Source organism: Sander vitreus, chromosome 16 (genome assembly GCF_031162955.1).
Source record: "Sander vitreus isolate 19-12246 chromosome 16, sanVit1, whole genome shotgun sequence".
NCBI classification, from domain to species: domain Eukaryota; kingdom Metazoa; phylum Chordata; class Actinopteri; order Perciformes; family Percidae; genus Sander; species Sander vitreus.
In genome coordinates, this window is record NC_135870.1 from 16,595,915 (window position 1) to 16,621,697 (window position 25,783).

General features: G+C 40.1%; 1 protein-coding gene across 1 annotated transcript in view; it reads left to right on the plus strand.

The window, feature by feature from the left end:
• The first annotated feature begins 2,839 nt into the window (after positions 1 to 2,839).
• sardh (sarcosine dehydrogenase) overlaps positions 2,840 to 25,783 on the plus strand; it is a 33,894-nt gene continuing 10,950 nt past the window's right edge. The window contains 13 exon segments of the mRNA XM_078271956.1: positions 2,840 to 2,905; positions 3,857 to 4,046; positions 4,864 to 5,000; positions 5,239 to 5,417; positions 7,835 to 8,014; positions 9,519 to 9,642; positions 9,923 to 10,023; positions 12,619 to 12,723; positions 17,897 to 18,026; positions 18,929 to 19,015; positions 22,493 to 22,548; positions 22,550 to 22,584; positions 22,836 to 22,977. Of these exon segments, the coding sequence (XP_078128082.1) occupies positions 2,890 to 2,905; positions 3,857 to 4,046; positions 4,864 to 5,000; positions 5,239 to 5,417; positions 7,835 to 8,014; positions 9,519 to 9,642; positions 9,923 to 10,023; positions 12,619 to 12,723; positions 17,897 to 18,026; positions 18,929 to 19,015; positions 22,493 to 22,548; positions 22,550 to 22,584; positions 22,836 to 22,977 (1,482 nt within the window). The 5' untranslated portion in view covers positions 2,840 to 2,889.

The following is a 25,783-nucleotide window of genomic DNA, read 5'->3' on the forward strand; positions in this document are numbered from 1 at the left end:
AGGCGGAGCAACTGCATATGGCTAGGGATACTGGGGATAAGGTTTCATAATGTGAAGTTACTTAGGCAGGATTGTTTCTGGTTTACACACACACACACACACACACACACACACACACACACACACACACACACCAGATCAGATGTTCTACTTCTGCTTGGTTTAGTCTCTGGACCTTGAGGACTGTCAACAACAGCTGCTCCTCTGATACTCCCCCAACATACACAACCAGCTTTTTATAATTTAATCGAAATAGAACAAACAACAAATCGACTGCTTCTGCATTTCTCCTTTGACAGTGTTTTTGTGCTGAACATTCTCAGAAATGATTTACATTCTCATGTCAAGTAAACAGTAGTTACCTTGATGTAACTCCAGATCTACGAGTATGTGCATAGCCATCTTACAGGCTTAGCTATTGGTTTACCTCACTGAGGCAGATCAGGTGGTAGCATGCATGCCCTATAAAATAGCGGTTCACCTCTGCTCCCTTCTGACCTCAGCAGCTGACGACAGGGGCCAGCTGGGTATGAAGTTAAAGGGCTATGCATGTGCTCAAAGTACTGGAGTTACATAGCCTACAGATAACTGCTATTTTTTATTTTGTACGTGATTTGCCCTATAATGGGCTTCACTATTGGTAAACACATGAGGGGAAGGCTGTGGGATGTGCTGTGCTCCCAGCTGGGCCTGAATCCGTGCATACAGCAACTCAGACCTAACTGCTGACAGGGTGAAAAGAAGTTAAGTGGACCAGCCACTGAGCAAAACTTACTTGGGAGTCCCACAGCCTAACCATACACCTTGTACAGGATGCATGGCTCCCCCACAGGCGTTGCACCAAGCATGAGCGAGACATACAACCAGACATCATATCCCTGAGATAGGACAGCACAAAGGTAGAGCTGGGAGACCATGACGCAGCCAGGCAATGTCTTCCAGCGGTACGCCTGTAAAGGTTGGTTGACGAGACAACCTCCTGGTCCCACCAAGAAGCACAACCCATTACCTCACGACCTGTGCAAATCAAGAGCTCTTTACCATCTGGTGCCAGGGCCCTCTAGTGCCACCACTCTGACTGGCAAGCGCTCTGTATTGATTCTGCAGAGCAATTGCAATATTGGTCTCAGAGCAGTGCTCGAAGTGGGCCGGTACTCACCGGTACATAGTACCGGCACTTCTACATTTTACTCGTAAGCGTACCTACACTACCCAGAGGGCAATACGTGATTTACCTCAGCTCGGAAAAGCTGTCTGATGCCTACAGCCTGACTGTAACAGATTTGTTCACTGCTGAAAACCTAGAAACTAAAAAGAAGTGTGTTGAGTTTGTAAGTCGTTATGTTAGCATGGCTTCAGAAAGGTACTAAAAGAACGTGTGTGCCAGAGCCAGACACATCAGCAGAGGTCCAAGTAAATCAGAAACATCAGGTACGATACATGAGCTTCAAACTAACGTTAACATTGATGTGAGCTGAACAGCTAGCGCTACCAGTTACCTTAGTCAATGATACGTGAGTAATGAAACACATGGATGGCCTGACTGTTGGTCAGGGGACCAAATTATGTATTTTTGCTCCACGAACAGCTGGCTCGTTTTTAAAGATAACAAACTGGGCTGCAAAACATGTAGCAGCATCCGACTTGTTTAAATAAATACATACATTTATGTGGTTAATAAATAACAATAAATTGTTGTTGTAGCAGCAATATCTCCAAGTTTTGTTTTTCACTGTAGAAATGTCAAATGTCATATTGATTTGCCAATTCAAGAGAGTACTGGCACCTTTTTTTGTCCACTTCAAGCACTGTCTCAGAGGCAGAAACAGGAGCAGGCTAGGGGGCCATACTGGATGAGCCAACATGAGTTAGGGAGAGAAGAAGCAACCCTATCCCAGGTAGGGTGCCTCTAATCAGCATGTGTATTACAACTAGACTGAAAGACAGCTTATGCTTCAGTGTACTACAGTAAGCAGCTGCTTGTGCTCCTTCAAAGTCAACAAACCCAGCATAAGATGCTACACGCATGCCACAAATAGCACGTCATAGAGCTAGCCAGCTAGTAATGCATCCTAAGCAGTAATAGCAAGCAGAAGTGTGCGGGAATCATCGAAGAAGCTGCGGGAACGCAGGATCTTTCTCACTGACACGCTGGTCACCTTCCTCGTGTATTGTAACTGGCACCACAGCTAGTTATCCATCGGTGCCTCCCTCGCCAATGCCGGGCGCAAAGAGGAGGTAGAATTCAGGCTGAAATAGGTAACTTCAACAGGACATCTCAGTGACAGCGGAGGGTGAGGAAGGTTTCGCTGAGTGCTGTGACCTTATTTGAAGTGGCTGAGTGATAAAGGATGGTTTTATAGGGCATGTATGCCACCACCTGATTGGGCGTCAAGTGCAAAGGTCTCAGGGTGCTGAGGCGGAGCCTAGGTGTAAACCAATAGCAAAGCCTGTAAAAGGGATAAGCGCGTAAGAAATAGAACTTTAATTATACGTGTGTACGTGTATATACATATATGTATGTGTATATGTGTGTATATGTATATATTTGTATTCATGTGTTTCTCCGAATGATTTGTATATGCGACAGGAAGATGTTTGTTAAATAAGTAAATTTGTGGTGGTAGAGACTGGAGGGGAGGATTCAAGATAGGAACTACAACTGCAGCTCCCCTGCCACATTTCACTTAACCGCTGTCTGTCTCTGCTATACACAAGTATTCGGCCATTTTCGCGACGCAAATCCTTTCTTTCTGCAAACTGTTTTTTTTCTCCACCTTTTTTAGAACTTGCATCGAGTGTTTTTTCCGGCTACAGTCTGTAAGAGGCGGAACCGAGTGTAAGTGTGCATGTGGAAACCGAACTGCTCTCGTGCAACAAATTTACTGCATGCTGGAACTTGCAGGTTTGGTAACGTTGTTTTGAATTCAATGCTTGTTGGTGTGATACCACATGGCAGCATTTATGCCACGTTACCGCTTGCAGTTGCTTCATCATGCTGTTGTTATTTTGGGTTGTGGCGTTTACATGTACCATTAGTGCATGCAGTCTACTCAATGGGTATGTTCTGTTATGCACGTTTATGTGCTAATTTTTTATTGTTTATTCTCAAGTACAATAAAGCGTCACGTGTTGTGAACATGCTATTAAAACTTGACGGACCGCTGTTGCACAAGCAGTCAATTTAAAGTTTGTTGCGATTTTTTTTCTCACAATCTCATATGACTAGGTCTGGCAATGCGAGACTTTTGGAGGTTGCATAAGTTTGAAGTAACGTTACAGTAAGGCCCATTGATAAATGAGCACTTGTGTGTACGGTTAAAGTCCGCACCTACTATTGTGTAGGCCTACCATGTAAATTACACCCTAATCCTGATTAAACACTTTACCAAACCTTACTCTTCCTTCTCAAGTCAAAATATGCGGACAAGTTTGTGAGCTGCAGACTTTTGACGTTGGTGATAGAAATCTAGTACACTAATCAAAAAGAGTTGTATAACATTATTTTCAACAACCTGTTTTATCCAACATTTATTTAACCTTTCCACCATGTAAAATGCACAATCTATTTGGTGTTATGATACACACTTTGGATATGACTTTTCAATTATTATAAATAAGTGTGACATATCTTCTGCATACACCGCAATCAGATACAGCATATTGTATACGTGTGTGTCATGTCATCTGTTATGATGCCATGCAATTTAGAAATCTCTTTTTGTAAATCATTTTAAAACAGATTAAAAGATTGCAGTATACATGACTTTACTCTGACGTTAAATATTCTGCACAATAGTATCCACATGTTTCTGCAGCATCACTCTGTCCCTTTGTGTCCACTGACTGACTACAGGGGCTATGGCCTTCCTTGGGAGAGCAGTTCGGCGGGTTGTGTCGGCAGTGCGGCCTCCTCTCTCTCCCTTGAGCCGGACAACCGCTTGGTCCTATAGCTCAGAGCCCACCAAGGAAAAAAGTGTTCCCTACGATAAGACACTCAAACAAGAGGATGGAGCCTCCTCTGGACCCACTAAACCTTTACCCAGGTTAGCTTGATGGATGGATGGATGCATGGATGGATGAATAGTGTTTACTGTAATATGTGCTGTAAAAGTGACTATTTACTTCCAGTAGTTTTTGCAATTCAAGACCAGCTTCTGTTTGAATGCTTACATCATGATAAGATGATTTAGCATGAAGAATATGCACATAGCTGGGTAGAGGGGTTTTGCAATGATCAATACATTATAGACCAGATGATTGAGGAATAATGGTCATGATGACCTCTGCTCTATAGATCCCTCAGGTCTGGAAAAGGTCTGAAAACAAAGACATTTGATTGTCAGTTTTAAAAATATGTAAAATAATCTGCTCAATAATAAAACACTTTCCACAACACTTCTCAACACTCAAGGTAGAAAAAAACTTTAAAGCCATTGGTTGAAATTTGGGGAAATATGTTTATTTACTTTCTTGCGGCGAAGAATCACTCTTGAGTGTGGTATCGATCTTGTCCAGGGGCGTCGGAGTGGGGGGAAAAAGGGGACTGAGTACCCAGGGCCCTCATGTGAGGATAGCCAAAAAAGATGCTAGAATGAATAGCTGTGGATGCGGGGAGGGGCCCATAGAAAATGCCTTTCTACAGGGCCCAGAATTTTGCGCCCCTGATCTTGTCATCTAACTCTCGACAACAAAGCAAACGTGTGTATTTCCAAAAATGTCAAACTGTTACTTCAAGTAACTGAAAGCAGCTTTCATTTTTGGTTTGATTCAGTGAATAGTGCTGCTGAGTTTTAAGTGGCATTGTCCTTATCCCATTTTAAAGGTCATGTTCTCAGCTTACCTGTCTGCCACTTGTCTCAGGTCAGCGGATGTGGTGGTGATCGGAGGAGGCAGTTTGGGCTGTCAGACCATCTACCACCTGGCTAAAATGGGGATGACCAATGTAGTTCTGCTGGAGAGAGACAGACTGACTGCTGGCACCACCTGGCACACTGCAGGTAACAAACCATATAGAATATGGACAGGTGTAAGGAGTATGAACTGTTACTGATACTGTTCAACCATCCAAGCTTACTCTTTACATATTTACCTACCTTTTCTTTCTCCTGCACTTCAAGTCTTAATAAGGTCTCTGCAGATAAAGTTATCCCAGTTGTGTGTTTCTATGTTCATCTGCACACTGTACATGCATTCCTGTATACAAAAAAAAACAATTTTAGTAAATCTGTTTACTAGGCCTATTGTGGCAGCTCCGTCCCAGTGATGTTGAGGTAGAGCTCTTGGCCCACACCAGGAATGTGATCAGCAAAGACCTGGAGGAAGAGACGGGTCTTCACACAGGCTGGATCCAGAATGGAGGACTCTTCATCGCCTCCAACAAGCAGAGGCTGGACGAGTACAAGCGCCTCATGTCGGTAAGAATCCAGATTGCTTGTTTTCTGGCCACTGTGAGGAAAACATCATTGCATTGATACTTAAAATGCTTTTTACTATTTCCCTTTCTTTCATTATATATCTTTTTTGTGCATGTTAAAGGTTTACAAAGTGAAAAAGCCCAAAGTTCACCCCAAATGCACACACCATCTCCAACAGAAAACACTGTTGACAAACTGCTCCAAACAGCTCTATTGTAGTCCAGCCTTTCCTTTCGTGGCGAACGTGCGTCACTTTGTAACACACGTTATAATGCTTGCCTAGTTGCTAGCGTGGCACGCCCCCAAACTCTGCTTCTGACCGGCTTGTAGTGCTGACCTAGGTACTGCGCATGTGCGACTCCCAACAAAGATGGAACAGAAGTAAGATGTCTCACTCGGTAGCTAAAATGGAGAGCTCAACACACAGGGTGAAAAGAGGAGCTGCAGCAATGTGCAGTACGACAAAAATATAGTGTATTTTGAAAATTAAACCATGTAAACCTATTCTGATAAAATCTCTAAATACAATTATGAACCTGAAAATGAGCATAATATGAGCACTTTAAAGTGGCGATATGTAACTTTCAGTTTGTGTTGATTCTAGCGGCCGCTTTGGATAAAAGCAGTAGTGCTTTTACCACACCTGCTGTCGTAAAGGGTCTTTTCTTTACGGTGCTGTATTGCCCACTGTATAGTATTGAGTTAGCGTTACCAGGAGGTCATATAGTCACGATAAATGTTTTGCTCAACCAGAAAATCATTCATTTACAATAATAGTATAAGTTACAGATGCATCGTTGCATTTCAAGTGTTGTATACGGTAATTTTGCCTACTTTGGATGTATCGTGAGCTAAACCAGGTATCAATGTCACTGTGTAACGAGCAAAAGCATTAAGAGATTGTTGTTACAACCAACGTAGTAATAACTTAGATCAATAAAGCACATTTCATGAAACCCAAGGACCCTTTACACAAGTACAGAGGGACAAGGGAAAATAAAATAGTAAGCCAACCCAAACGCGGACTAAAAGGAATAAAACGTCCGCGCTAAATCGAAAGGGGACGTAACGTTAATTTAATGTTGGCTACTGACATACAACCCAATTGTGCATTGTAAAGTTATTTTATTAATGAAATATACATATTACATACTCGAGGGCCAATTCGAGGACATTTTTGAATGATTTACAATCCCGTAATTGTCTCCATCTGTTAAAAGCCCGACCGAAGTTGACTCACATTATCGCCCGTTGTCTTTCACTTCCCCTTTTAAGCTTTTAGTTGTTATTCATTTAATTTCCTTCTTTTCTGTGATGCCCCAGTATCAGCCAGAACTACAACAGATAACTTCTAAAATAACATTAAAATAAAATTTGGCCTATATAAATAAATCTCCTGCTTCCTTTTACCTGGCTCCACTGGCTGGATACACTAACACAGGCTTTTCTGGTGTTACAATGAAATCTGTGACCCGTCAGATTGTGTGCTCTGTAGCGCCGTCTACCTGCCGAAAATCATTCTGTGACTTTGCGGGAAAAATCTGACCCGGGCAGAGGCATTAATAAAAACTATATAAAAATATTGTTCTTTTCACTATTAGTTTTGTTTGCTGTTCCAGGTCATTTTAGACCATTGTATGAAAAATGACAGAGCTTCGTCTTTTTCGGGAATTAAGGCGAAAAAACGGAATATTATGTGCATGGAAACGTAGTCACTGAGGATCAGCACACATGCGTTGTATTCAAAATAATTTAGTTCTAGAAGTTGAAATAAATCAGCTAAACAAATACGTTTTTGTAAAGTTTATAAATATTTGTGCTACAAGAAAAAGCAAAATAAGTGTAGGTAGAAGATGAGTATGATTACTGGGCTGGTCTGCTGCATTTAAACACAGGTTTTACAATAACCAGGCTGCTACAGTGCATGTAAACGATTGTAACAATCTGACTTTTCTTGCTCATAAATAATAATAATATTATTGAGGTAAAGACCCCTTTTTTCAAAATTACCAAAGTACAATACCTGATAAAGACTTAATACGTACGTGCACCTCGGGCTCCCACTAATAAATTAGCAGTTTTTAAGAATGCATGTTAATGGGGTAATTCAGATTTACAGCTACTGCAACAACTCCTCAGGGCCCTAAAAAAAAGCAAAATATTTGTTTTTTTTATTGCTCAACACCATCGTGGCACATGTCTGTTCATGGTTCGAAGTTCACTTAACCTAACCTTCACCTAACCAATGGACGGGGTGAAACTGATTGTTCAAATCAACAATCCTCACGTAAACCTGATTAATGATTGGGTAACTAATTCTCTCATTTGAGAAATAAAAGTGATCATCTTTAAACGGAAAGAATCCCTCTCAGGCAAGACCATAACCAATAAAACATGCTATCTCCCCTTATTTCTAGCTGGGTAAAGTTTATGGTATCGAGTCCCATGTCCTGTCACCTGCGGAGACCAAAGACCTCTATCCTCTGATGAATGTTGATGATCTGTATGGAACCCTGTATGTACCAAAAGATGGCACCATGGACCCAGCAGGCACCTGTACCACCCTGACCAGAGCTGCCACCGCCAGGGGAGCCACGGTAATGTGCGCTGGTCTGCTGACTGGTGTTTTTGCTTGTTGGACCAGCAGTAAACACAGTTTTGGTAGTTCAAATATCTTAATTACCCACCAATCTTAATAACCTTTGGCATGTATGTTTGAAAGAATTCTATTCTGCCACTTCAACTACTTTTGTGTGTGTGTAACACAACACAGTACTATGTAAGGCCCTGTTTACACGAATACGCTCGTGGGTGAAAACGACAAAATATTCGATCAGATGTGCCTTTCATTTAGAGGCGACAGCGTTTTTGGGGCTTAAAAACGCAAAAAAGTGAAACCACCCTCCAGAGTGGAAATCTTAAAAACGCTCCACCGTCGCGTTCCCGTCTAAAGGGTAAAAACACATGTGTGTGTGCCACGTGTGTGCATTGTTTGGAGCAATAACTCCACCTCCTTGTCTGTCCAGACAAAATTGTCAGCTTTTGTTGTTCGCTTCGCCATGTTTTGGTTTGGCGCTACTAGGGAGAGAAGTAGAAGGAAGGTTCTACGCAGGCGCGCAGACTTGGTGGTGTTGTGTGGCAGTGCTTCACACTACCACCTACCCGCCTGGTGTGCATACATTGAATTGAAACACACTTTTGCGTCACCATATGCACGCAGATTCCCCCCCCCCAAAACGCTCGTCTAAACGCGGAATAAAAAGTGAGAATGCAACGCCACTTTTGCGTTTTCTCTTCAGATCGTTTCCGTCTAAACATAGCTTTAAAATAGCACCAATATCTGAACAAGAGAATTCAGTGTAGATAGCCATGTCACCAGTTTGTGTACAGCTAAAAATGAATTGCTGTTTTGAGCAAAAGACATATTGAATGGCAGTGATATTAAATGTAACACACAACACCATACTTTTTAAACTGATTCAAAACCTATGTAAGACCTGTGTATTTATGATGGTCAGTGCTTTCACAGTGCATTTGAAACAAAAGGTGGGTAAAGTCTGAGGCTTTAGTCTGACTTTTTGGCCTCATGAAGGTTGCTTCTTTTTAGGTAGATCACCATGGTAACTGAGACTGCACAGCTGCCAGAAAGCAGGCTAAGCTCAGGCTATCGGATCCAAAAATACTGTCATAAAAATTAGAACAAAGTTACAGATATTTATTTCTGAAACAGTTATATCACAATCCCTAGATTACCTTACTTATTAGCCTTACAATAGCAAAGCAACTTAAAACCACTGAAACAATGTGGTCATTGTACATTACTTTACTGTCTGGTAATATATAAGGAATTATAAATATATGAATAGGATTATGAGGTACAGCAAAATTGTGGAGAGTGAGAGAGTGATTTGATTCAGTAGACTGAACCCCTACTGCCATCATGGCAGCAGTGGAAAACCTTAGAACGGCTCTTATATTATTTGTTTAATTTACTCTACAACTCATCTGTTTATTACAAATAGGGACTCCTGCATGGGTGGAGCAGAGCATATACATTTATTTATGTTGCATGTAAATAACACACTGTCCTCTTTAAATCAGGTGATCGAGAACTGCCCTGTGACTGGTATCCAAGTGCAGACAGATGACTTCGGTATGAAGAGGGTGAAGGCAGTAGAGACCCCTCATGGGACCATTGAGACACCTTGTGTGGTGAACTGTGCAGGTGAGATTCAGACAGCTAACTAATCATCCCGAAGACAACAAACCCACAGATTAAAAGCGTTTGGACCAAGTTTGACATACAAAATGAACATTGTTCAGGCATTCTTGATGTAACTCCCTGCTAAAGCAAATATGCCATGTAAAAGTGAGATTGCAAAGTGGTTTGATACGTGATGCAAAAGTAGCAATTTAGTGCTATTTACAGGTATTTTGCCCAAATTGCATGTCTAGATTTAGAGGTGGCATTTTATGACATTTTTGTCTCTGTGTGTTACATGCAGGCGTGTGGGCCACCAAGCTGGGGGAAATGGCTGGAGTCAAGGTGCCTCTTATCGCGATGCATCATGCCTATGTGGTGACCGAGAGAATTGAAGGCATACAGGTAGGACCTCCATGTGTCATATCAGAGCAGCTTGACTGTGGTTCATGATATAGTTTACTAAAAATAAAGTCAACCATCGGCACGCTGTTCTGTATGCCAGCAAATAGCAGGCATGATGGCCATGATTTTATGGCTTTTGGAGCATCGTATCCTGTATTGTTGTCAATACAGAGAGATAATGCACTTTAATATGCTATAAAGAAAAAGCACTTTTAATGATTGCACTACTGGTTAGATGTTAAACTGCATTTCGTTGTACTGGTTGTCCTTACTTGTGCAATGACAAAAAAGTTGACTCTAATCTAATAAAGAGGCCCCCTATTATAAAAGCCATATTTTTGTCATTTGTTTCTGTGGCTCATACAGAGGCAAGGTATGTTAATGGAGATGCAACATACCCTCTGTAGTACAGACCTGATAGGTGATGTCTTCTAAATCATGTTTGCCCAAACACAGTCCCAACAAGTATTTATGCTACTTGTGTTTGTGTATAGTTCAGTATGGGTTTATTATAGAATCTGTACAGTGCATTTCATTAACTCTACCAAGTGAGCTGTTGTGCATTTTAGAATTGATACAACACACTTTGTCTATGTACTGTAGTGTGTGTGGACTTCGATTTAGTTGTAATCTCCTGTTTTCCATCTTGTTGAAATACACAGCTTTTCTGTAACCTTAACATTACACATACAGTTTATAGTACTATATATTTTTTGTCCTTTTTTTTTCCCTAGAAATGTTCTTTTAAGCAAGCATTAAAGTTTTAGAGCTTGTATTATAATGTTAATGTAGCAGCCTTTTTCAGAATATGGCTTGGTAGTTGTTAATTTCATTTTAAGATAACATAAAGCAGCATGGTGTTTCTAACAACTTTTTAACCCTCGTAAAACAAGGGGCAGAGGAATCAATGCCACTGTTACATTCTCAATTACATTGACAATTATTGTACAATGTCACAATTCATTAGGAATGTTTAAAGCCTTACATTACATTGTATATGATTTATAATTTACTCTTCAGGCATCTTCATAGAAATTACTACTGTAACTTAAAAATTCTTTCATCTGTCTGTATTAAGTCTGTATGACCAGCAGGGGGCTCTGTGACATTATATATTTTCACCTGGAAAGGTCCAGAGTGAGTTAGTGAGTTTTGGAATGAGATGTGTGTGTGTGTGTGTGTGTGTGTGTGTGTGCTTGTTTGTGTAGGAAACAAGGGGAGATTGTTTTGTTTGTATCCTTTAATTTTGATAATGTGTGTATTTGGAGGGGTATTGGGGAGGCCTCTACACAGATATAACACATTGGGATTCTCGTGTGTGTTAGTTTTAGTTAGTGTAGACATGGATAACTGTGCTCAGGGTTTTAGGGGTTTAGGGGTTTTAGGGGGGCTGTCTCTGTGTTATGTAGTTTAAGAGCAGCTTAACCAGCATTACTGCTACATCATGTACACAGACATCAGCCCACACGCACAACATGACACACTCGCACATTTGGATGCCATCAGGAAATTTGTTCTAACCGGGATGTGCAACTTGTCAGGTCAAACATCTCATGCTGACCAAATGTCTGTGTGTGCGAAAAGATATGTTTTTGTCCTGAGAGGCTGCAGTGGGTTTACATTTAAAAAGCTTGCTGATAGTACAGGACAGTGTGTGTGAAAGTCCAGTGTTGTTCACTGCCTGACTTAGCACAGAAGAGACAAGAAAGGAGCAGTTTGGCTGTTATTATAAAGTATGTAGTGCACTGTTTCCAAATGTCAGCTTGTTCACTGGTATTTTGGTTTTGTACCCAGAGAGGCAATTGACTTTGGAATAAAAAGCCTCAATGACAGCATGAATACAAATGCCACAACATACTTAAAGTGTAACTATTCATTACACACTTCCATAAGAATATTTGCTTAGACTCAAGGGGATGGATGCTTCTCCGTGCTGTGTTTTTAAAAGAAGATTTCATGGTGTGTCAGTAGCTGCCATACCATACACAAAGAAACTCTATGGTTTGTCATGGTGTTAGTCACTGGTGCTGTAAAGATTTTTATGATTTGTATGTCCCGTATTGTATAACCTTTTCCATATGTATGCTTCCAAAAAGCACTAAATACTATGTGAGAATCTGGGTGAAGTAAAGGAAAAATTAGCTTTTTAATACGAGGTAAACAACATGGTCATGTTTTTATTTTGGTTTCAGCAAATCTTCCCCATTTATTTGTTTTGTTTTACTTGCGATAAGCAAAATTATGCCGAAATTAGTAGTCAGTTAGTTAGAACAGATTGACATAAAATCAACCAAGAATGTTTTATTTAAAAACATTTTTTTTAAAGTTTTATTATAATTTCAGTCCATTATCTAGTAAAAAAAAAAGTACCAAGCATTTGCTGGCACAGCTTAAAATATATTGGCATCGACTTGCTTTTCTTTGTGTCTTGTTATTATGGATGAAGATGTTACAGTTCTAGCTGCCAATCAAACAAAGTAATTAATTTCTTAGCTAAATATTAATATGAATCTGCTCATTTTGTCACTGAAACACAATGTGTTTAGACTAATTCGTGTTTTGAATACTTCCACTTTAATCTTCACTCTTTTGCAGAACATGCCAAATGTCAGGGACCATGATGCATCAGTGTACCTGCGCCTCCAAGGTGATGCCCTGTCTGTGGGGGGTTATGAACACAACCCCATCTTCTGGGATGAGGTAAGCTTGACAGAACTTTTAACAGAACTGATTAAACTGTGTTTGAAGGTATTCAGGTCCTTTACTGAAGTAAAAGTCCTGCATTCAAAACTTTGCTTAAGTAAAAATAAATAAAAGTGTAATCAGCAAAATTTAGAGTAAAGAAATAGTTTGACAGTTGAGGAAATACACTTTGAATTCTTGGCAAGAGTTAGATGAGAAGATTGATACCACTCGCATGTCTCAGGGCTCTCAAGTGTCACGCATTGAGCGTGACAGTCACTCATTTCGATCTTTTGTCACGCACTCCCGCCACACGTTGTATTTCTCACGTGGAAAAAATATTTATCATATATTTAATATGCCGCAGTGCCCTAAATTTCTCTGGCCGGGCCGCTCTCACTATGGAACCGGCAGGAATCAAGCGCGTCTCCCCTGGAGTTCTTAGTCGAGCCTGCTACTTATCAGTCAATCAAAAAAAATAGCACTATTGTATCTGGGTAAGATTTAACGCAACAACCAATGAAAAAAAAGCATATCCTGGAATTGTTCACGTGATTTTGCTACAACATCTTCCGGAAAGTTTTGTTCACCCACAGAGGAAACCACTGGAGCTCCAAGCATCACTTTGAGCACAGAGTAAGTCATCTCCTGTTTGGCTTGACCAATTTGGGAGGCTATCAAAGATCGCAGCCTTGGTTTTAGTGCTTCCACATTCTAATGCTGATGCCGAGAGGGTATTTTCGATGGTCGGTTTGAACAAAACCTCAACACGAAACAGCTTGTCTCTGGATGGGACATTGTCCTCAATCATGACCCTGAAAATGGCTGGGCTTGAACCGAACTGTTTCAAATGGGAGCCAACACCACAAATGATAGAGTCCAAAAAGGCAACAAACACTTACAATAAACAACACCAGTCATCAATCTCTCACTCACTCACTCTCTCTCACACACACACACACACACACACACACACACACACACACACACACACACACACGCACACGCGGAAATTGAATAAATACTTTGTATTGGTATTTTGGTTGAATTGTGCCATGTGTCAAATCTTTTCTTCTGAAAGTCTGAGCAATTATTAATAACAACAAAAACACTAATAATATTATTAATGAAACACCCCCATTCCTGCGACCTGCTCAACCCGCCCCCCCTTTTGGGGGGAATGTCACTCTTGCCTGTCTTCAAAACTTGAGAGCCCTGCATGTCTGTAGCTAGGAGGCAGCTAGCCTAGCTTAGCATAAAGACTACAAGAGTACAAACTTGAGAAACACAAGTTTTACTAAACCTCCTATCTAAGTCTTGACAAGAAAGTGAATAAGCGTATTTTCCCAAGTTTTGAACAATTTGTGGAGCTGGATTCAGGATGTGTTGTTATCTTAGAGGCGGGGGAAAGCGCTAGCCTGTCTCTGTTCCAAGGTAAAAACTATATGCCTACCATTACCATATTTTTCAAAGCTGACTTATTTACACTGTGTATGTTGTTTGTTAACCTTGTACATTTAGAGAAATGTAGCAATGACAAATTGTGGTTTATGGGGGGAGTTGTGTGCTGGACACGAGATCACTCATCTCATCCAACTCGCCACAAGAAAGTGATAAGCGTATTTCCCAAAATATCAAACGTTTCATTGCGAATTGCAAGCAACATTGCAAGTCATGCAACAAACAGTGTACTGCATACACTGTATCTAGTGGTGCATTGAAGCAAGGTTGTTACACTGAATAGATGCATAAAATAAAATCATGAGTGTTTTTCCACACTAATGACAGGGTCTAGTGGATTCAGTGTTTTTTTTGGTCGGTACTCTGGGCGGGGCTCTGTATCAATTTGCTGATACATCATTTTGCAAGTTTGTTTTTTTCAATAAAAAGGGTTTTTATAGTAAAACAGACTCATTAAGGTAAGCTATCAAAAATATTTTGTGTTGTCATGCATGATGAATATCTCATTTCTAATAGGCAGATTGGAGCGTATGATATGCTAATAAAAGGAGATAGACTCATTGATTTTAATGACCTCATAGCTGTCCTTTTAGCACCACCCACAAACCTTATATTCTTATCTCCACTGTTAGGGTAGATTGCTTTTATTGGAACATAAAAACCGAAGCATTTCTGTAAAAGACTGACATGACTTAAGGCTGTGAAGATGAGGGGAAATTATTCAAACAACTCTTTGGTAACTCTAAAAAGTAATCGTACAGGCCATTCTTTTATGCACTTTATGACTGTCTCTTTAAAAGGGGTGGTTGAGTTTGGAGAATGATCCTTATAAAAGTATTAAATCAACAGGTGGTCTTGGTCTTAATGGATGTGTACTTTTTCTCAGAGCAGTTTGTTAAGTAGGCTGGCAGGTTTGGGGGCAGGCATCATTGCCTTTTCCTGTGCTGGTGTTCTACACTTATAACTTTTCACTGTTCATGCATTCCTGTTTGATTTATTAATTTAAATCTGTGTTCTTACAATGTAATGCAGTCCTTGACCCATGCCATTCATAAGTAAAGACTTAAAACAAGTTTTGTTTTTAAAAACAAACCAAATATATCTCTTAGTCTTTCATAAGCGTTATTAAGCTCAAAAACTGTCAAGAATAGAACAATATTAAGTCTTGAGTTTTTGTGAAATGCTCCAGACGGGATATTTTCATGACACTAATAATACCGACTTCATTACTTTCTGTCTTTTCGGCTGGCTGCCTGCCTGTCTACAGACTCCTCAGTGCTTTTTACATTTTAGAGGATTTCTTTGTGCAGAAGCAGCTTCTTTTGTTCTCATTCTGCAGCTGAGCGATGCTTTGATGTCTTGAGGCGAATGGAGGAAGAAAGAGGAGATACAGAAAGGAGAATTAGCGGAGATAATAGAGGATGCCTACTAAGTGAAGATGCGCAGGATCGACTGGCTTGTGAGGGATTGAGAGTCTAGTGAGGTGTCTAGGACAAAGAACACTGCTCCTCAGATATCCGGTTGAGTGTCAATGCTCGGAAATAATGCAGAACCTCTTTGTTCACATGAAAGAAGCTACCGTCAGCTCACACTTTCCTGTGACATTCAAGCCTTAATCAAAACTGAAAGTGTCACCGCTGAGGCTAATCGTAAAGCCAATATGAACGTTTTTCTCCCTCAACACTTGGGAGCACTTAAAGAAACCAGAATCACTTATATTTAACATATTTAACATTTTAGGCTGTAAGTTGATTGTGTTATTCACTGTGATATGTCTGCAGTGACTCAGGAGAGCATGCAGTCACCCTCTGAAAGTAAGATACTGAGGAGCAGAAGTTCAAGTGGAGGGGATGACCAGATCAGTGAGTAGAGGGAGAAATGCATGATAAAATTGCTGCACAAGCTGGCGTGCTGGACTTTTCAATTTGTGCACCCTGAGTCAGTCAGATTAGTGTAGGCAGGGAGAATTTTAAGGCAAGTCGGTTGGCTCTGATCGGCATAGGTTGTAGGAGCTAAAGGCTCCATTTTGGCCCGGCTGACAAGGAGGGAATTGCAGAGGTCCAGATGGAAGCAAATTAATGCTTGGACAGGGAACTGAGAGGGATTTGACAGATGTTGATTCCCTGGTAAGAGAGTCGATTTAACAGATGCTACAGTATTGTGCTGTGGCTGCAGTGAGTGTGACTTACTCACACAGTTGGCAGTCTACACGCTGAAGTCTCAGTGTTCTTGTCAACAGTGATAAGGAAAGAAAAGGAGAGCATATCAGCCTTGATGGCATTGGCTTTGAGGTGGTGCACCAACATTGGTCATCCAACAATCCACTGCAGTAGTGTAGATTCATTTTGTGGGAATTACGAACAAAATAGCCAGAGCTCAGTATTTTTAGTATTTATATATAGTTTTTTAAGTGGACATAATCAGTGTGACACACACAGTGACAGTGGGAAATGATGTGAAAGGGGTGGCTCGTTGTGACGAACTTACAGAGAATTTTCCCTCAGGTGTTGGTAGAGATTATAAGCAGAGCTTAAAGATGACTATCAGGCTTATATTGAATCCAATTGAATTATGCTTTATAACTGCTAACAAGTTTGTTGTATCGATGATCTGCCAAAGTTGTGTTCACTAGCATAAGTGTAACAGAGCTCAATCTATTTTAATTTATATATAAATTAAAATAGATTGAGCTCTGTTACACTTATGCTAGTAGATCGTTGATCAGCTGTTTCTCCGTGAAGAGAGAGGGTGAGAGAAAATGGTGCACAACAATCAGCTGTTTCTCCAACGGGATAGTCAACAAGTCGGCTCTTTAGATCAAATTGTGGTCACTGCTACGTATTTTCTTGTCTTTGTTTTTGGTAGTTGGTGTGTTTGGTGTAGTTTCATCGTCCATACAACTCCGTGATTGACTTTAGTCGGGTCCTCTTCATGGAATGGATGAGAAATGTTTTCTGTTGAGATGCTGAAGCATTGACGTTGTGCTATTATTGTGGTAAGCTAGTTCGGTTTTTCAGTAGACACACTGTACAGAGTTCTCATTTTAACTACGTTTGAACTGATTCCAAACTTTGGACACTTTCTGTCGTTTTCTCCAGCCTGTCTCTTCACCAGCCCCTCACTATTTACGCTCTGGCATGTGCCGCCCGCAGACTTAGCAGTGTCTGGTGTGCAACAATAATAATGATCCATGTGGAAACACCGTCCGTCAGCAATACAACGTTGGTAACATTGATTTAACGAAGCTTCGATGCAAATCATTTTGCATTGAGGATTTTTTGTAATCGAATTATTCGAGTTATTTTCGGACTTTGTGCCTCTCCGGACTTTTCATGGAGTCTGTAAATTGATGCTGAAATCTTTGATGTAATAAAACCTTTTATAATCAAGATCAGTGTCAGCGAATCCCTCTTCCATACAACATCACAGCATCGAAACTAAAGATACCACAAAATTATACATATTTAGTCTTACTTTGTGGGGATTTGCATTTTCCCTTAATTCTTCCTTTCATTTTTTTCTCAATGGGAGATCTGCCCCTTGTAAGGGCACCTGTCTACCAAGATCAATGTGTTCTTGCAGCAGAATACGTAATTTACTTGGAACATAAAAGTAAATGTGCAAAAGCTGAAAACAGCCACTGTTAAAAATGACACCCTTGTGTTTTGCCAGTATTAGAAAACCAAGTCCACTCATACATTTCTGCTGTGTGTTTTTTTTTTTTACCTAGGTGTCTGATAAGTTTGCCTTTAGCCTGTTTGACCTGGACTGGGATGTATTCATGCAACATGTTGAAGGTGCAATCAACAGAGTTCCTGTTCTGGAGCAGATTGGCATTAAGTCCACTGTCTGTGGACCAGGTACACACAAACCCACAAACAAACACACATGCACACACACTGGTTCCACAGAAGCATCACTTTTTATGAAAATCCTGCAAGCCCTTCTTGCAAATATTTTATGCAGTACAGCAGGGAACAAGCAACTTTCATGACACTTCTTAAATTGGACACATTCTACTTTAAAAGTGAATTGTATTCGTCTGTGAAATATTGTGTGCTTTGCTCCAATACTGCATTCACTCATGAATACTTAAACTAGCAGACTATGTGTCATGTTTGTAGAGGAGGCAGGCAATATCATGTTGTCCAAGTGGTTGAGTGAGCCAGTCTGTTGCTGTTACAGTATTGAAATGGATTTTTCATCACCATAGTGTGGTGCAGCTGTTTGGAGAGAAATAAGTGAAACATGGACTCCTGAAACATACATATACACAAATACACACACATGTAGAGATGAATGACCAGAGTAAGAGAAAAAAAAGAGAAATTGATTGAAATCTGAGAGACAGAAACGTAAGAAAAGTAGAATTGGAGATGTTAATAGAGATGAAAAGAGAGAAAGAAACAACATAAGTACAGATGTAAAGAAAGACGAGCTGCAATGTAGAGAATGGCAGAGAAAAACAGAATGTAAGAAATGGAAACAAATTATGATGGGAAAAAAAAACTTAATGTCAAGGAAGACAGAGCTCAGCGGGAGAGGAAGCTCTGATAAAATGGAGATAAAAATGAGGATTTCAACGGAGTTGCTGCAGAGCATCTCCTCAGCCGTGACCCTTGCTTTAATGTTGGCTTTTGTTTCACTTCAAGTGTTGTGTTTACATGATAAGTATACCACACTGAGCGTCTGTGGTAAGTTTGTCTATCTTACATTTGTTGACACTTTTATCTACAAAGTTGGTCTGACTGTCTGTTTTCAGAATCATTTACAGCCGACCACAAGCCGCTGATGGGAGAAGCCCCAGAGGTCAGAGGTTTCTACCTGGGCTGTGGCTTCAACAGTGCCGGTAAGTGCTGCAGGGACGGGAAGAACGGGGGGAGACTTTAAAAGAAAGAAAAGGAAAAGGAAAGGAGATAAATGAGGAGTGCACAAAGATGACACAGAGTGTAAAGGCATCTAAGGTCAGAGCGTAAACGTCTTAAACAAACGATACATATCCCTCCCAGTTGTATGCTTTCAGATACTTCATGGTGTAGAGCTTTCCCTCGAGGGAACCATGGAATGATAGAGCTAGAAAGGTCAAAGCAATCTTCAGTAGATGGCATTATAAGCTGGAAGAAAACAAGCAAGGAGAAATAGCTGAAGAGTGTTTCTACCCATAGTTTGAACAAGCCTTAGCCAATCTGTGTGGCCACTCTCAAGGCAAAGTCCCTCCATTACTTCACTCATAGATGAGCTTACCTTTGACATTAGACTGGGAGGGATGCGAGTGTCTCAGCGATCTGAAAAACATAGAGAGAGGGGGCGTAAAGGGTAAAGTAATCGCCATCAGCATTAACAGACGGTAGAGATAAAAAAAAAAAAAAATTCTGCATAGGAGCGAAAGACCACAGGGTCGATCTCTAAAGTTCTTATGAAAAGACAAGAGGTTGGAAGGGGCAGAGAGGTGGAGCTCTAATGATCGAGTATACAGTGGTTTTAACACTCGCACTGAACACACGGACCTTCCTCTCTGTTGGTTGTTGCTGCAGAAGTTTAGTTTTTGTACGTTGGATGCAAACTGCTGATTGATCCTTGCTGTTCTTGAGCACCTCCTCCATTGCTCTCTTATTCTTCAACCACTTATTAAGAGACACTCATTCTGTCCATCAGCCTGATCATAGGTCAGTTTGTATCTTGTTATCCATTGTCAGGTTAAAAAGAGCTCACACACTGCTGTCCCCGAGCTGTTGATTTATTTTATAGCTCATGCATACCTTATTCATTAGACCTGTATTGCTTATGATTTTACATTGTGTGGAAAATATTAGGTGATTAAGCAATATGTTTTTTAATACTATTAATAAAAGTTAATCAGCAACAATTTTGATTTAATGATTTTTCGTTTAAGTCCTTTTTAAAAAAAAATATACGCTGGTTCTGGTGTCTCTAATGTGAAGGTTTGCTGGCTATAAATCATTGTAATTTTTATATCTTTGAGTTTGTAGAGTTTGACTGTTGGTCAGACAAAACAAGTGATTGACCTTACCTTGGGCTTTTGGAAATTTTAATGAATTTCTTTTACTATTTTCTGTCATTTATAGATTGATTAATCAAAACCATTATGGACAAATAAATAATGTTAATGAAAATAATGCTTCAGTCCTTTTTAACCCACATTGTACATTTATTTTTCTTCTACTTTGCAAAAAAAATAAAATAAATGGAGGTGGACAAAATATTGTCCCCTCGTCCTCGGCGTCACCAATATATCGCGCCTGGTAACGTAATTAAGGATATTCCACCGGCCATGCACAGCAAGGATATTCCAAATGCCTTTCTCTTGCCTGGCACACACACACTTGCACTTACTGTAGCATATACACACAAACAAAACATAACATCCTAGTTTTTATCGAAGCAAGACCTTGATAATCGCCACTTTTCCTCATGCTTTTCCCTTCTCTCACTACGCCCGTCTCCTTTTCTTCCCCCCTGCCTCTTCGTCTAAGGGAAAACTTCTCTGTCCATTTCACTCTATCACACAAAAACCCATACACACGCTTGAACTCACACAGCTCATTTGGCCCAAGGAAGTGCAAGACAAGTGGGGTAATTCAGAAACCACAGGGTCAAAGTCCACACATTCACGTTAAAAAAAATCCATCACTGAGTGCTCAGTAATTTTTTAAGCCTCAAGTTGTTTTGTTTTTCTTGCTGGGATTCATTTTGGTAACCCTGCTTAATTGTAGAAGTTGAATGTGTTGCCTAGCAACCTGAAGTTACTTATTCTTAGTGTCAAAATCATCATGCTGAACTTTGAGTGCATTTACTTATGATTATGGTTCTTTAATTGATTGTAACTGCTGCATCTCTTAACTGTATCACCATGTTGCTCATAATCACAATACTGAGCACTTGCAGGTGTTATGGCAAGAAGCGTTTTCTTTTAATCGCATTATAAGGTACAAACAATTGCCTGTATTTAAGGCAGTTCACAATGAGGCTGAGAAAACCATTGGGTTCAGTGGCATGATGCTTTTTGGAAGGATAGTCAGTGATGCAAATAGCAACGGGAGCCCTTAAAGATGTGCTTCAGTAGAGGATAGAGGTGGTGATGGTAGGCTTAAAGAATCATTAAGCTTGTCTATCTCTCTACCCCTGCTCCCATCCATCCATCCATTTAAACATCCACCCAGGCTTGGCCCAGAGTGACAGTGTCTGCAGATGAGTGAAGTGGTGAGAGATTGGAGGAGAGAGGGCACGCTGTGAGAGATGGAGGGATGAAGGAAGGATTGCAAGGACACACTGATCGTGTTGCTGCATGTTATGTTGTGCTTGCAACACATGTAAGAGTGTTTATACGCACACACAAAGGATGTATGCAAATTAGCAGCAACACAACACAAGAAGGGGGTTGCTAAAAGGGAGCAGCGCAAGCTCCCAGGTTTGGGCCCGGATGGATAAAAAATTGAATTGTCAGTGTTTTTTTGTTAGTCGGGTTAAACAAAAAACAACCTGAATGCTGCAGCCGTTGGGTGCAGTTGATGAGGTCAGATTGCTCAGGGGCAGCTGTGAGCAAGGGTCAAATGATGGAACAAAGGTCCAAACAGTCCTCTGTACTGTCATGACTCTACGGTCATATGACATATAAAGACTGTTGCAGAGGACCGAAACTCTTCTCCAAATAATGAGACATACTCACAGTCTTCCTATCGGTGAGCGAGAAGGGGAGAGAGGTCCTGTTTTTTGTTCAGATTTTCCCCACTCATTTCCCAATCTAGTGCACCTGTGCAACAGACCCAGAAATCTGTGACAATTGGTTACAAACAGTGTTTGTTCTGCAACTGACAAACATTTTCATTCATCTTTCAATTTCTTTTCTTTTTATTAATCTCTGAAACAAAGGTAAACATTCTATTTATAAAATGTCAGAAGTCCAGGGTGACATCTTTTGTCTTGTTTGATCATCATTCCAAAATAGTGATGTGACTTTGTGCTCTGGGAATTTGCGATACTGACTTATCGATAATGAAAATGATCGTTAAACCAAAATCCAAAGATATTCAATTTAGAATACTATGTAAAGATAGATGATAAGCAGATCCTCACATTTAAGAACAATGGACAGAGCAGCAAAGTGTAGTATTTTTGCTTAATAAATGAGTTAAGCGATTTATCGATTATCAAACTTTATTTAATTGTTTTAATGTGATTTATGAATTGTGTTCGTAACAATATCTGCATTATCCTTTCTTTTTCTGTGTTTTTTTTATTTATTTTTATTTGCAAACTTAACAAACATGTTATCTTTTTCTGTGTGTTGGATGTGTGTTTTTGTCAGGCATGATGCTGGGAGGTGGTTGTGGTAGAGAGCTGGCTCACTGGATCATACATGGATCGCCCTGAAAAGGATATGTATGGTTACGACATCAGGTACATCACACTAATACTGTAATAAAACATACAGAGGTGAAACACTAAAGTATTTGAGCGGTGAATTTGATCACAGGAAGTTTCAAAGGTATCGTGCCGCCGCTCTACAAAGCAGAACATGGTTTTGAGTTTCCGTTTGGCATTTAATCAAAGGGCAGCAGGAACCAGAATAATACAGTTTTAATGAAGTCTGAATGATTGTGACTTTTAAAGAGCATTAATCTCTTGAATTCCTCTCTCTGCTGTCTCAGGCGTTTCCATAACTCGCTGACAGACAACACACGTTGGATCAAAGAGAGGAGCCATGAGTCGTATGCTAAAAACTACTCTGTGGTGTTCCCCTTTGATGAGCCGCTGGCCAGCCGAAACATGAGGAAGGACCCTTTCCATCAGGTAGATGAGCAGTTTAACAGTGTTTTGTTGTTTTAAAAAAATGTTAATTATAAAAAAAAAAGGAATGCAATCAACCATGAACAGATAATTAATTCATTTTATAATGTTTTATACTAACAGACACAATAACTCCATAACAAATGCAGTTTTCTTGTTTTTGTTTGTCATCCTAAATACACACATAACAACAGTACATACTAGGGCTGGGCAATATATCAATATTATATCGATATCGTGATATGAGACTAGATATCGTCTTAGATTTTGGATATCGTAATATCGTGATATGACATAAGTGTTGTCTTTTACTGGTTTTAAAGGCTGCATTACAGTAAAGTGATGTACTTTTCTGAACTTACCAGACTGTTCTAGCTGTTCTATTATTTGCCTTTTTTCCACTTAGACATTATGTCCACATTACTGATGATTATTTATCTAAAATCTATGCGTGAAGATATTTTGTTAAAGCACCAATTGTCAACCCTAGAATATCGCTGCAATATCGATATTGAGGTATTTGGTCAAGAATATTGTGATATCTTACATACAGTATATATTTTTCCTCGATCTGATAAACATTAAGCATAATCTTCTTTTCTTCTGCTTCTATTCAAGCCCTTTCAGTTAGTCAAGCAGGGCTTTTACTTTCTGTGAAAACCTGTAGGAAGTGTTTGTGTATCTCTCAGGATTTAGACAGACAGACACCTTGGCTTGAACATAGCTGAGTGGGAAACCTTCTGGACCCATATTGACAAGGTTTCCTAACAAAGATGAAACCAGTTCACCTCTCTAATGGCGTTTTTCCATTACATGGTACCTGCTTGACTCTACTCTGCTCGACTCGAATCTGCTGCAGTGCCCCATCCTCCATTTTCCATTGCAGATTTAGTACCGCCTTATGCCTGAGGCAAGCATGGCTGGTCATCATAGCGACGCCGCAGGAAACTGCCGTGACCTAACGCGACACACACACACAGAACGTCGAAGGTGTGTTGTTTTTTACTCTCGGCACGTAGCTGTTGCCACAGCCAGAAGACAAATTTTGTTTCAAAAGAAGCTGGAGGCAGCAAAAAACCCACCGCTGGCTAAACTATTTAAAAATGGCGGTTTTGTTCAGGACACCCCCGTCTGTCGCTAGCAATGATGACACAGTGATTAGTGATGATTCTGTCTGACCAATCAGTAGTCTGCAGGTTTTCACGTCACCTTTTGGTATCGGCTCAGCTCGCATGGAACCTGGACGGAGGTGATACTAGAGTAGAGTAGAGGCGGTACCACATAATGGAAAAACGCCATAAGTCACAGGAGCATCTCTACTGCCATACAACCTGACCAGTCATCTTTGATCACTTCCTATATTTTTAGAGGTTGTATGACTCACTTCTTTTCTCGTTATTCTCCTCACCGTCTCATTCCGATCTTATTTTGTCATGCATCCACCCACGGCCTTCACTAGTATGTCTCTCATCTGGTATTCTCTGTTTTTTACAGCCCCCCCCCAACACAATTTCCTCTTCTATTTATACTATTCATACTTAATATCTGTTTCTCCCTCTCTTTCTTCCTGTGGTTGCCACAGCCTTTGTTCTTCTTCCAATCTGTATTTTGTGTGAGAGAAAAAGAGTAGTTGTGTGAGAGCTGCTGTTTATTTTTCTCTGTTGACCTCTGTAACAGCAGCATCTGATTGGATAATTGAGGCACTAATGTGGTGAAATCAATATATAAACAATGCCGCTGAAACCCCAGGCTGGGCAGGCATCAACATCTATGTGTGCATGAATGTGTGGAGTAGACATAGAATTGAGTTGAGAATTGAGTTGCTGATGCTACAAATCAAATAGGAATGTAGAACAAACTGTGTGTGCTTTCATGTCTGTCATTGAATATTTTGCCAAGCTTGTCTTGAAGTACTGGTGATATTCTGACACCATCTCTCTCAGTACTTACAGTATGTTTATCTCCCTGTCTTCCTCTCTCTGTCTCCTCATCTCTGTTTTGCTCAGATCTGGAGGTAAAAAGCTGATTCAGGCTCAGGCAGACTGCAGTTAGCAGTGTAACTTATCCCCAGCAGCAGCATATAAATGCAATCCTTGCCAACATGACTATAAATGATACACTTAGCTTCGGTAGCCTGGTCTCGGATGTCTTTCAGCTTCCTTTCTCCCCTAAGTCTGACACAAACTCTTAATGGGCCCTGCCACCATATGTTATGCATTAATGACCAACTTAGCATTGCTTTCCTGTTCCAGACTTCATTTACCTTTTAACTGTTGCAATTTCTACCCCCGCTCACACGTGCAGGCATTCTTTCAGAACAGATTACTGTCACACAAATTGTATTAGCAATGTTGTCAATGTAGTTTGTAGATCATACCTACTGCTTTCTTACAGCGTCTTTTATTTAGCTTCCCTGACACCTTTCATGCATATTTAACCAGATTTCCTGAAAGGGCATTTTTTTAAGATGTTGTACAGAATGAGCAAAGACATGAAGATTGTTTTTTAGTAGCTTGCGTCCTCATAATGAATGTGTATGAAGAAACATTTACTTGTGTACTTGTTTGGTTTGTTTTGATCTGATTTATTATTTTGATCACGAAAAAGTGGGAAATAGAATGAAAAAAACCTCTAAAACCTGATTTAAAAAATACATTTTGTAATGCAAATACTTCAATACTTGAAGGGAATTACCGTGCATAATCGACAGCTAAAATCTGTTTAAACTAATCTGCTTTTTTCAAAAAAAGATCAAGGTATTGTTTGATGAAAATCATTAAAAAAACAAAAACCATGAGCATTACTTTAC